We start from the raw sequence: 13,945 nt of genomic DNA, 5'->3' as shown, positions 1-13,945 counted from the left end.
AAAGCATCTGGGAATGAATTAATTACACTTTTTAGAACATTGACTTATTTAACAATAACAATATAATCAGTCGCAGGGCACATTAAGACAAAGAACCATTCACAAACATGATGGGGGAAAAAAACAATTCTATATTTCATCCATCGAGCATGCATGATTTTGGAACATGTGAGGAAGTCGGCTGGAACAAGGAGAAAACCTACAGTGCACCGAGAACATTACTGGGCCTAACCCAATATTTGAACCCAGACCCTCTTCACTCTGAGGACATGCTAACCATCAGAATATTCAGTAAAAAAATATTTGCTTGCAATAACTGTATGAAACCTGTGAGCCACTGACATCAGCAAACAATGGATTGGGTTTAGGTCTGGAGACTTTCCTAGGCATTCTTATAAATTTAATCCCACAATGAAATTCTTTGTTATTTTGACGGGTTTGTTTTCTGTTGTTTTATTTATTTATTTTAGTGGAGTAATGATATGACCCCTTGTGATGATTAAAATTAATAGATCTAAGTTTCCCTTGCCCGGACGCGGGTCACCGGGGCCCCTCTCTGGAGCCAGGCCTGGAGGTGGGGCTCGTGGACGAGCGCCTGGTGGCCGGGCCTACACCCATGGGGCCCGGCCGGGCACAGCCCGAAAAGGCAACATGGGTCCCCCTTCTCATGGTCTCACCACCGTGGGAGGGGTCAAAGGGTTCGGTGCAATGCGAGCTGGGCGGCAGCCAAAGTCAGGGACCCCGGCCGTCCAATCCTCGGCTGCAGAAGCTAGCTCTCGGGACATGGAATGTCACCTCTCTGGCAGGGAAGGAGCCCGAGCTCGTGTGTGAGGCAGAGAAGTTCCGACTGGATATAGTCGGACTTGCCTCCACACACAGCCTGGGTTCTGGTACCAGTTCTCTCGAGAGGGGTTAGACTCTTCCACTCTGGAGTTGCTCACGGTGAGAGGCGCAGAGCAGGTGTGGGCATGCTCATTGCCCCCCGGCTCATTGTCTGTACATTGGGGTTCACACCGGTAGATGAGAGGGTTGCCTCCCTCCACCTTCGGCTGGGGGGACGGGTCCTGATCGTTGTTTGTGCAGAAGCACCAAACAACAGCTCTGCGTACCAACCCTTTTTGGAGTCCTTGGAGGGTGTGCTGGAGAGTATTTCGGCTGGGGACTCCCTTGTTCTGTTGTGGGACTTCAATGCTCACGTGGGTAATGACAGTGAGACCTGGAAAGGTGTGATTTGAAGGAAGCCCCCCCCCGTCGATCAGTACTCGAGTGGTGATTTGTTATTGGACTTCTGTGCTAGTCACGGACTGTCCAAAACGACCACCTTGTTCAAACATAAGGGTGTCCATATGTGCACTTGGCACCAGGACACCCTAGGCCGCAGTTCGATGATTGACAGACCCAAACATATTGTGAAGGTTTGTTGGGAGTGTTTGGTGGAATTCCCTGTCAGAAAGAGTTTCAACTCCCACCTCCGGCAGAGCTTTTCCCATGTCGCATCCCCGGGGGATGCGGGGGACATTGAGTCCGAATGGACTATGTTTCGCGCCTCTATTGTTGAGGCGGCCAATCTGAGTTGTGGCCGTAAGGTGGTTGGTGCCTGTCGTGGCAGCAACCCCCGTACTCGCTTATGGACACCAGCAGTAAGGGATGCCGTCAAGTTGAAGAAGGAGTCCTATCGGGCCTTTGTCACCGATGTGGTTAAAAAGCTCTTCGGTGGCAAGGCCCCAGGGGTGGATGAGATCCGCCCGGAGTTCCTCAAGGTTCTGGATGTTGTGGGGCTGTCCTGGTTGACACGCCTCTGCAGCATAGCGTGGTCATCGGGGAGAGTGCCTCTGGATTGGTCGACCGGGGTGGTGGTCCCTCTTTTTAAAAAGGTGGACTGCAGGGTGTGTTCCAACTACAGAGGGATCACACTCCTCAGCTTCCCTGGTAAGGTCTACTCGGGTGTTGGAGAGGAGGGTCTGTCAGGAAGTCGAGCCTCAAATTGAGGAAGAGCAGTGTGGTTTTTGTCACGGCCGTGGAACTGTGGACTAGAGGTAGGATCTGTCCTAAAAAATCGAGCCCGATCGGATCGGACCCGAGGGTATTAAAGCCCGACCCGGCCAGGGCCCGGCCAATGAACTTGATTTGCAGGCCTGCGCAGGAAGCAAACCCGAAATTTCATATATGTGAGTATTTTTGGCAGAAAAAAACACAAGATTTCTTAAGGTTAGAATACTGTACATATTTTTATGAACATGATAAATGCATTTGCACAACAAAATAACGCTGAAACAGAGAATAAGAGGCCAGACAAAGAGAGATCTTGATGACGATTTGCTTAATTACGCAGAGAAATCCTGCAGCCCACTAGGCTTTTAATAAAAGAATTAAAATCAAATAAATAGGCAAAGATATATGAAATTATTTCGACAGTTTTGTTGAAATGAAATTTAACATACACGTTTCAATTTTCGTTATCTGTAATTTGGTGTGACGTGCGCAGTGCATGCTCAGCGTCTGGCTGTCTGCGGCTGCGCTCCTGTTTAGTCGTTAAATAGCAATTACATTACAGAGCCTTCTCTGTTTTATCCAAATTGTTTGTTTTAAAACAAGTATTCCTTAGTTTAGTATCCGTACATCGTTTTTTAGTATACAGTACATTTTTTAAAACGCATATTTTTTTTTTTTTAAAAAGTCAGCGCGAGAGAAGCCCGACCCGAACCCGAAGCAATGAATGACATTTTAGGGCCCGACCCGACGCGAATTTCGGGTCGGGGCTCGGGCTTGGGCAGCCCGATCTTACCTCTCCTGTGGACCAGCTCTACACCCTTAGCAGGGTCCTCGAGGGTACGTGGGAACTCGCCCAACCAGTCTACATGTGTTTTGTGGCATTTGACCATGTCCCTCGGGGAGTTCTGTGGGGGGTGCTTCGGGAGTATGGGGTACCGAGCCCCCTGATACAGGCTGTTCAGTCCCTGTACCACCGATGTCAGAGTTTGGTTCGCATTGCCGGCAGTAAGTCGGAATCGTTTCCAGTGAGGGTCGGACTCTGCCAAGGCTGCCCTTTGTCGCCGATTCTGTTCAGCCGAAGCGTTGAGGGGGTCCATTTTGGTGGCCTCAGTATTGCAGATGATATGGTACTGTTGGCTCCTTCAAGCAGGGCTCTCCAACTCTCCCTGGAGCTGAGTGTGAAGCGGTTGGGATAAAGATCAGCACCTTCAAATCTGAATCCATGGTCCTCAGGCGGAAAATGGTGGAGTGCCCTCTCCGGGTCAGGGAGGAGATCTTGACCCAAGTGGAGGAGTTTAAGTATCTTGGGGTCTTGTTCACGAGTGACGGCAGGAGGGAGCGAGAGATCGACAGGCGGATCAGTGCAGCGTCTACTGTGATGCGGACGTTGTATCGGTCTGTCGTGGTAAAGAAGGAGTTGAGCCAAAGGGCAAAGCTCTCAATTTACCGGTCAATCTACGTTCCAACCCTCATCTGTGGTCACGAGCTATGGGTCGTGACCGAAAGAATGAGATCAAGGATTCAAGCGGCTGAAATGAGTTTTCTCCGCAGGGTGTCTGGGCTTTCCCTTAGAGATATGGTGAGAAGCTCGGTCATCCGGGAGGGGCTCAGAGTGAAGTCGCTTCTCCTCCACATCGAGAGGAGCCAGATGAGGTGGCTCGGGCATCTAATTAGGATGCCTCCTAGACGCCTCCCTGGTGAGGTGTTCCGGGCATGTCCCACTGGCAGGAGACCCCGCGGATGACCCAGGACACGCTGGAGAGAATATGTCACACAGCTGGCCTGGGAACGCCTCGGGATCCGCCAGGAATAGCTTGAAGAAGTGGCTTGGGAGAGGGAAGTCTGGGCTTCCTTCCTAAAACTGCTGCCCCCGCGACCCAACCCCGGATAAGAGGTAGAAATGGATGGATGGATGGGTAGAGGGTAGGGTGCTCCATGATGAAGAATCTCCCAATCAGGGTGGTGGTATTTATCTGTTAATTGGAGGACACAATGTTGCTGTAGACCTTCTCGAGTTCATTTTGCTGCTGCCCTCATGTTTTTCTTTATTGCAGGTGAATAAGCCTGGGATAATGCAAGTCGAAGCCATGTCATTATTTCCATTGTGTTTCATAGATGAACTTGTATGTTAGGGAGCATGAGATCATCCAAATATTAGCCTTTTCATCACCTCAGAAAAGGTTAATATGTCTCATCACTCTTCAAAAACTTGCTCCAGAATTTTTCAGACTTTGCACTGCACAGCAAATCCCTTTCTGGTCTTCCTATTCTTTTTGCTTATACTTTTGCTGATTGAGATTGAGATACCTTCATTCCTTCCCTCTTGGTGTCTTTGATGTTGCTGACAGCTGTTTTTGATCTTTCTTTCAGCTCTCAAAACGTTTCTGTCATGAGCTGCTGTTGTATTCCTTAGTCTACCCATTTCACCTCTTGTCCTTGGTACGTACACTCACTCCACTTAAACATTACCACAGTTACCTTGAAAGAACACTTCATTTACTGGTTACTTGCTTTAAAAATGACTTAATTCCCTCAGTGGTAAAATAGATTTTAAACGTAAATATACTAGATTACAAATTAATTTAAATGTACATCCAGCAGATACCAACAGACACCAACCCTGCTAAACAGCTGACAGCTGTGATAGGCTCTAGCACACCCCACCACCCTTGTGAGGATAAGTGGATCAGAAAATGAATAGATGGATGGATGGAGGGATGGATATTTAACTATTACTCGTGTAGTAGCAAAACTCTACATTTATATTGATCCATCTATCCATTTTATGATTAAATATGGGGTACCTGCACACACACTCTGGTATTACGTTCTCATTAAGGTTGAATGCATATTCATATCCAAATGCTGCTATCCAACTTTATTTACTTGTATATAACCCTTAACATTTTTTTTGTTGCTGAAAATAGTGACTGTACTTCTAGGCTGAAAACACACACACACACACACTGATATCATTCTTATCTCACAGATCGATCTGCTCAAATCTAACAAACCAGATCCTTACCTAGTTACCACAGGTATTCCACAAGGATCATCTCTTCGACCTTTTCCATTCACTCCTTCTTTATTGCAATATTTTCTCAAAATTGAATCATATTTTCCACTGGGGGTTTTCTACTTTATTCTCTCCAAATGTTGCTGCTGTAGATTGCAAATTTCTCCATGTGTCTTGGTGGAACTTCTCAGGTATAACCGAACTAAACATTTTATCCAGTGTTAAATCAAATCAAGCGGCCCGGTAGTCCAGTGGATAGCATGTCGGCTTCACAGTGCAGAGGTACCGGGTTCGATTCCAGCTCCGGCCTCCCTGTGTGGAGTTTGCATGTTCTCCCCGGGCCTGCGTGGGTTTTCTCCGGGTGCTCCGGTTTCCTCCCACATTCCAAAAACATGCGTGGCAGGCTGATTGAACACTCTAAATTGTCCCTAGGTGTGAGTGCGAATGGTTGTTCGTTTCTGTGTGCCCTGCGATTGGCTGGCAACCGATTCAGGGTGTCCCCCGCCTACTGCCCGAAGACAGCTGGGATAGGCTCCAGCACCCCCCGCGACCCTAGTGAGGATCAAGCGGCCCGGAAAATGAATGAATGAATGAATAAATCAAATCATGGTTCATCTGAAACATAAAAGTGATAAAGTTGAAATTCTCTTCTTGGAACCCAAAATAACCCCATAGAGGCTGTGGTGTCGTAAGTGGGCTGTTTCTCATTCACGAATAACAGTTGCCCAGTCTCCATTTCCCCACAGTTTACGAATCTGGGTGTTGTCTTGGACAGCCCTCACACTCAATATTACCCGACCATATTTTCACCTCGGCAACATCAATTTTCGAACTCCACATTGCCTCTTTTCTTGTCCATAGCCTTGTCACTCACATTGATTATACGGTAATCATAATTGTTCATTTGCGTCTTCCACACAATGACTTACTTTATAAACTCCAGCTGGTTCAACTAACTGGTAAAAAAAAAAAAAGTTCCACCAACAACTTCTGAGATTGGTCGAAAATGGCGACCAGCTTCAGCTCTTTTGCCCACCCAAATCCAATCTTCAACCCAATCTCCTGGATCAAAATTATTAACCCAATTTTGGGTAAACGTAACCCAATCTGATTTAAAAAAAGACAGCTACCCAGTGAATGGGTCAGGAAAAGAAACCAGTATAATAATTAGTAATAATTATTGTATTAGTATATTATATTATTATATATAGTAATATTGAATCTCTTTCCATATTCAAAACCCACCTATATTGACTCTTTCCATATTCAAAACCCACCTATTCAGACATGCTTATCCACCTTAAATCTTTCTCTTCTTTGTTTATAATTTGTTCTGTGGTTTTATTTTTTGCTTTTGGTTGTAAAGTGTCCTTGAGTGTTGTGAATGGAGCTTGCAAATGAAATGTATTATTATTATATTATTATTATTTATAATTATTATTCTGATAGTAGTATTGTTGTTACTTCCTTTCAGATAAAATGTCATTATTTGTTTATTCTTGTTTTTATTATTGTTTTCAAAACAAAAGTACTGTCGTTGTACTGGCTATGACCAATGTTTGCTCTTATTGTTTTCTATCTTCTCTCAACTTTACAATTGCTTGTTATTCACTCAGAGGCAGCTACAGATTGCACCCCTTTTTGAAATGTATGGTTCACAGCAAGAAGAAAAAAAACCCTACAAACCTATTGTCGACAGTAGGCACAATTTATTGAGTGAATAATGACTGTAAAATACCATGGGCAATAAAACACATGGAAGTTTTTGTTTGTTTGTTTGCTCCTCGTTAAAAATAAGTATGTTCAAACAAAAGGTGCTGTCATCTTAAATGTGAATTAGATCCAGATGCAAGTACATGAAAGGAATGAGATGTTCATCCAAATGTATTCCCCCCACCTCCCCACAGTTGAATGTGGTTGAGGTAAACTGATAGAATGAAATGGTAAGTCTCTCTTTTATGTCATGGAAACCCCACTCGTTTTTGTTGCCAACGTTTTTGTGACAGACTACAACTATTTACTTTACATGGTTTGAAGCTTGGTAAGAATGAGCCATAAGAATAATTATGGTACTTTGGCAAAGATACCAACCACCTTGTGCATTCAGAAGTGATGAAAGGTTTGGCCTGGTCCTGTTTTTACTGAATTAAACCCATGAAAGAGAGAAAAAAAACGAGTTTGTTGTAGAGTAAATGTGTTGAAGGAGAGAAAATCTGACTCACTGCTCTATTCACAAATTTGCTTTTGGAACCCTTTTCCCCCAGTTTCCAGTGATTGTGACAAAAACATCTTTAAATCAACATTGTCGCTGCATTGGATGCATACAGTAGGCACAGTGGCCATTTTTTTTTTTTTTTGCGGAGGGGGGGATTACACTGTACTGGCCACCTGGTTGCAATCATACATGCTTTTGCAGACGATGTATACCCAGTCAGTCACTGTAGGTCAGATTAGTATACCAGGCTGTAGGCAAAATAGGCTATCATGTCTATGTCTGGCTGGGTGCTGGAGGAATGATCATAGGAAACTAACAGAGAGAGGAGACGCTCACGCACACACACACACGCGCGCACACACAGCACAGCTGAATGCAGGTCATGGGCATCGGCTTTGGTATTGTTATTGATTAGATCACACTAGCATATTGACTGTCTCTGTGGGATTTGGGAGCTTACACGGTCAGTGTCCAGAGAAATTTATGCAGGATTGTTGAAGTGGGTTTCATCAAGGCACAAAAGTAACATTTAGTCCACACTAGCATGTGAAAGTGGGGAACGAAGGACACTATACTTTCATCAACGTGTGTGCGCACGCGTATGTCTATTGTCGATTGTTGGACTCCACAAAGGGAGGTCAGTAAAATCCCAGAGAATAGTGCAGCATATGACCAACTACCGTTGAGTAAAGGATACATTCAACAACATTTTTGTATTCTGTTTGTAAGTAAAGTTTTATATTCTTATGTTTGTGGTCAAATTTGAATGCCAGTAGCTCCAGAATTTGGGGAAACATAGGGCTCAAGACACAACGCAAAACATCTTGTCTCATGAGACCCTGGCACGCAACATTCAGTTCAGTTCAGTTGTTCTTTCTTGTGCTTTTTGCTTATTCCAAAAGAGGGACAGTCACAAAAGGCATCCCAAGAAGAGAAGAATGTAAGGAAGTTCCTAATATAGGCCGGGGCTCTCACATTAGAAATGGATAAACTCCATGTCTAAGCTTCATGTTGTGCCCAAACTGGCAAGTCTTACCAAGTATTTCAACAGACGCCGCAGTTGTCTGCAAATTTTACAAATGATTCTAGTGCTGGTTGCAGGATAGCTAGCTGCTGCTTCTTTTGTTGTTGTTGTCTTGATTTAAACTTCCTTTTCCACATAGCTGACAGTTAAGGTCAGAAGATGTCATTCATCAATGAAGAGAGTGTTTTGTTATTATAACGTTCGACTATGACAGTAGTTGAATTAGTTTGACACATCTGGTTGTTAAAACGGTTACATTTCTTGAACAGTTAATAAAAAAGTGGCATGGATCATTTTTGCACCCAACAAAGGGACGTTGATCTGTTTATCTCGGCAGAGTGTGTTGATGAGATCTTATACCTGATGTGATATCACAATATTGAACTTCCTTCAGGATATGTTTTCATGTTAATTGTGAGAGATAATATTCTGACATTTTGAGATATTGAAGATCATGTCGAAGCTCTTCCTTCAGGATTTTAGGACACTGACATGAGGACCCACACGATGTCTTGTGATACAAAGCTCAGCTAAACATCAATACATCCAACAATCATGAATGAATACTGAAAGATGAAGGCTGTTACACTAATGGAAACCTAGACAATGAAGCATCTGTCGAGATGCTGAAAGCCACAAAATTTAATCCACAAGGAACAACTCAACTTAATCCCTCTCATGTTTCTTTTTTTACACAAACATTTTTTCCTCTGCGTAACTCATTACTGTCCTGAATTCTTGCCCCTAATTTTTGAATTCTTATTGGCGTCACCCAGTGAACTGTTCTAATTCCTAATCAGCCTTTCATTTTTAATAAAAAATGGTAACAAAAAAATAAAACAAAAACACAAAAACAAATGAGAAGGTAGAAAGAAAAGAACTCACTGCATTATAATGTAAAGTGCCCAGATTACCAAGATTGACATTTTTATTTGTACAATAGAGACTTTAATACATTATTCGAAACACTTGCTATACATTGGAAAAAAAAAAGTATTTTCCAAAGCCCAAAATAGCTTTGGAATCATTGCTGCACAGCATGTTTTCAATTTTATACATATATACATATATATATATATATATATATATATATATATATATATATATATATATATATATATATATATATATATTTTTTTTTTTTGTAAAAACAGTACCTTAAATAGTATGTACAGATAGCATCTGCAAAATGCATTCTAGACACATGATATATATATATATATATATATATATATATATATATATATATATATATATATATATATATATATATATATATATATATATATATACTTGGGCAGTTACAATTCTCTTCATAAATATTAAAAATGAAAAGTGGTTGGATTTCAACTTGCATTTGCAAATAAAGAACTAAATAAAGAAATAAATACGTACAGAAATAAATAGTGCTGTAAACCGTCACTAAAAACTGTCCAACTTAAAGAGCATCTTCCTCTCGTCGGAGGTCAAAATACTTTTTGTCACGCAACAGAAGAAGCAGCATTCAAGTCTAGTAAGGGTATACTGCAGAAAGCATGAGTACATTCACAATTAGTAGGAGTCATTTCAAATGTGATATATTTCACACCTATCGTATGTACAGTGAAACTGTCTCAGCTCTTATCACATACAAAAAAAGACTCTCTCTATATATATGTGCGTGTGTGTGTGTGTGTGTGTACATCTTGTATAACACAAATTACAGTAGAAATACATTTGGCACACTTTTGGATAGTTTATATTTCGAAGTCATACTGTGCGTACCTTCATCTATATTGTGGTTATAAGAGTCAATAGAAAATATCACAACCTTTGAGCAATGCTAAGGTATAGCAGTATATTTAGAAACAATTACCTGAAACATGTAGTAAAAATAATTTAATTATCAAACCTTTTCTGTCTTTGCATCGTAATACCGTTCATATTTTTTATCTACTTTTTGGAATTAGGTGGTGTTGTCGGCTGCCAAGACAGCTGAATAACTAAATTGTGCTATTGTGCTGGAAACATATTGTTCAAAGCGGCCATAGCATGACACTCATTCATGGACACCAAAACTTGTGACATGAAATGTCTGCAATTTTTCTTTTCTTTTTTTGCATTTCTGCAATCTGAAGTGCAATCAGTCATGTTATTTTATCTGTGTGGACGTATGTGTGTTGTAATAACAATACAGTGTTTCTTAAAAGACCGGTGTGGTGCATCTATTTGCAGCTGGCATTTAAATACCTCCTCAGCCATTATCACAAAAAATGGGAGTCATTGCTTGGTCAATGGAGTGATCCAAAGCTGTCTCGTACCACATGTGTTGCTATCCTGTTGAATTGCTGGACGGCCATTAAAGCCTCCTTATGGTCTGTTAGGCCTTGGTGGAACATTTGTTTATGTATGTATGGCTGAGGGATCATGTGGAGGACCACTTGAGATGTGAAATGAACATATAAGCGAGTCTTCATATCACTCAATGATCAAGAGTAACTCACAATTAATATTATCACGGTTAAGTTTAGTTGGTATCACACTCCAATAGATCACATTGGAATAATAGGAAACCATAGTTTTGTGGAATATTGTGTGCATGCAGACAGTAGCCCCACCCACAGAAGCCATGCTGCCTCTGGCTCTGTGGGTAGACCAGATGTGGGCCACAAAAATGTAAGTTCTGGTATTTTGGGCCTGTGTAAATATCAGTTGGGAGGATGAAAAGGTTCTTACTGGACCAAATGTAGAAAATAATTATTTGCAGTACAGTACAGAGCTGAGACGCCACAACGTAAATGTGTCCAGTTAACAAGAAACTGTGATTTGAGTGCATGCTCAATGTTTATCATCTAAAAAACGATGTGATGACATTGGAAAGCACTACAAATGTTCAAAATGTGACACAAACATTACGAATAATATGCAGCTGTTTATGAGCTTATTTTAAGTGCATCTGAATTCCGAAATTAAGCGTATACCTGTAGATGCAGCATTGCATATACTGTACTTTGTTATGCAGTCTTTTATGTGTAAACATTAACTTGAGTTGCTCATTAGATGGCACTGTAGGACAGGTTAGAATCTGCTGGAAAAATCAATGGACAACGGCTCAGAAATGTTAATATTGCTTTAGCTCTCTTCTAGCACAGTTCTTCAAAGAGAAAAAAATTGCAGTGATTGATCCCGAAGGAGAAAACACCTGTTCATAAAGGAAAGACATTTAACTGAATCTGTGGTTTGAAAAACACTACGAACAAAATTACTTCAGGCTCAGAGGGAATGCTCCAGAAAGCTGCAGCTCAATGTATGTACACAAGGCAGATATTTTTTTCCTTTTAAATATCAATTTCAGTATAATGGAGGCAGAAGTTTGAAATGGACAACAGCAGTACAGAATAGATAATGAGGAGAAAAAAATCTGATTCGAACGTAAAACAAAAGGGCACCTGTGTTCGAAATAATAATGAAGACCTCAAGATGAAATCCAATAAAGGGTATCCAAAAATGTCTCAAAATGAAGTTCCAGATCTCTAATTACCAAATAAACAAAGGAGACTGACCACTTAGTTGCCTAATTCATAATCCAAACACAAAATCCAAATGTGAGCAGCCCTTGTGGTGCCTCTACGTGTATCATTCCTCGGGGGGTCCTTCAGGGCTTGAGCAGGTCCCCTCGTCTCTGATCAGACCGTCGATATGCTTATGTGATTTGGCACACGTAATTGCCTAGAGTCCAGCAATAGGCAAAAAATAGTCTGCATCCCCTAAAAATATTTTTCTTCTTCTTGTTCTTTTTTAAGCCGGTTCTTTTTTTTTCCAGTTCTACCAGACTCCAGAAGAGGGCAGCTAGGGTGGTTTCAGGGTGATGACGAGCACATAAGTGATGGTGTGTTTGCTCATTTGTTTTTAAGGTATTTTTAGGGGGTGCTGGTGTCTCTCAGAACCACCAAGTCCACTGTCCTTTGGAAACTCTTCAGCAGAGAGACGGCTGTCTCATGTTCCATGTGTACAAAATTATGTCCATTAGCCTGCAAGGCAAACACGCAGCACAGTAAGCAGCATGTGTGTGCGCATGCATGGTAAGATATGTGCATTACAGTTTTCCTTAAGTCAATTTGTGAGTTTGTGGAAGGATGGAGGGTCACAGCCATCATTAGCTCAGTAAACATCACTGTTGGGGGAAAGAGAGAAAAGTGGAGGATCTACATACATGCTGTTGAAAGAGAAGGGATCAAGACAAAAAAAGGCAATTTAAGATGAATTCAACAATTGGGAAGGAGGGTGTGGAGGAAATGAATTGAACACAGAAATAGTGTTAGTTTTTTCCCTTCCTCTCTGTAATAGATACACTATTGGAAAAAACTCTACCCCCAGTATTTAATATTTGCAATTTTTAAACTACAAATACAATTTTAAAAAATGCCCCAAAATCGGAGGCTCATTGGAAGGCATTCCATTTCACACTATTCTCTTCATTTGTTTATTTAACAATCAATCATATAATTGGGGCATCCGCGGATGGACCAATCACATGCACGAAAACCTACGACAACTTTCGGCCAGCCCTGACATAGAAGTGCCAATTAAAGAGCTTCGCACATCATGTGACTGAAATCCCACACGCAATTGTTTCCACAGTGATGCTGGGGGGATAGTTGCAGTGGCAGGCAAAGAATTTTCAATGGACAATCAAAAACGCTCTTTTTCTTGCTCAGCTCCCCATAGAGTCCCAAAGCTGAGCGCTGCCTCTCACACTCTCTCTGCCACGCCATCCATGCAAGGCACCCGTCGAAAGAGAGGCAATCTCGGACACTCCGTCACAAAGCTTCAGGGAAACATTTATCCACATCCTGCAGTTGCTAGTATATAATTACCAGTATTATTATTCTATCATTTGTCGAACATGTTTTCAAAAGCTCATATTTGTTGCATCTGCATTACAGTATGTGACAATAACGACAATGTATTTTATTTTGTGGTTCTTTATGTGCTCTCAAAACAATGTTACAGTGTTAAAATAAACCATGCAGGTCCATGTTCACACGGACCTGCATGTATTGTGAAACAACATATGGCAAATTAAATTAAATTAAATTCCACACAATTTTCAAGACAGATCTTCCACTGGATTTACCAATTTAAGTTGTTTTACCGAGGCAGCGGGAAACATCAGAGCACGGCTGGGCACTTACAAGCTACGGTGCCTTTAAAAACGTTTGGGGACACTCGCGTAGATCTGCAGCTCATTGAACAGGCACTACATTGGTGAGTAAATGAATTTCATTTTACATTTATTCTTGTTATTTTATTTCGTTAGTATTAATGGTAATGAAATAAAATGACAAAGATACAAAAATGTATCAAATTAATCAGCTCACCTGCAATTTATAATGGCGCATTGTAGTCAGCTTCGTGCACTAAAATTCGTTCCATCTCAGCTGCTCAACGTTTTCAGTTATTTGCTGTTGTATAGCCTGTTCTTAAAATGCAAATGATCTGTTAACTTTATTTTCAAAGAATAGTTTGTTGTGTTATTGTGCGGTTGGTGTCTTATATGAAACTGCGACATTCCGCAATTTATTGGACAGACTTGTTTAAGATCACACAGTGTAATTTGGGTGGCATTTTATTTAGTATTTTTTAAATCTTTTTATTTTTGACAGTATCTGTAAATTTAGTGTCCTGCTCTTAATTGTGAATGCATACTTGATGTTTT

At 41.3% G+C, this 13,945-nt stretch overlaps 2 protein-coding genes across 9 annotated transcripts in view; one reads left to right on the top strand and one right to left on the bottom strand.

Annotated features, from left to right (window-relative positions):
• The window catches only part of LOC127605710 (uncharacterized), a 284,213-nt gene that overhangs the window by 229,820 nt on the left and 40,448 nt on the right, over nucleotides 1-13,945 (top strand). The window lies entirely within an intron of this gene.
• Nucleotides 9,145-13,945, bottom strand: part of lrrc7 (leucine rich repeat containing 7) — a 211,540-nt gene continuing 206,739 nt past the window's right edge. For all 7 annotated transcript variants that reach the window (XM_052073300.1, XM_052073298.1, XM_052073302.1 and 4 more), the window contains one exon: nucleotides 9,145-12,257. In XM_052073300.1, the coding sequence (XP_051929260.1) occupies nucleotides 12,147-12,257 (111 nt within the window). In that variant the 3' untranslated portion in view covers nucleotides 9,145-12,146. The remainder of the gene's footprint in view (nucleotides 12,258-13,945) is intronic.

Source organism: Hippocampus zosterae, chromosome 8 (assembly GCF_025434085.1).
Source record: "Hippocampus zosterae strain Florida chromosome 8, ASM2543408v3, whole genome shotgun sequence".
NCBI classification, from domain to species: domain Eukaryota; kingdom Metazoa; phylum Chordata; class Actinopteri; order Syngnathiformes; family Syngnathidae; genus Hippocampus; species Hippocampus zosterae.
The sequence above is the reverse complement of the archived record's forward strand: the minus strand, read 5'-3'. Positions and strand labels throughout refer to the sequence as shown.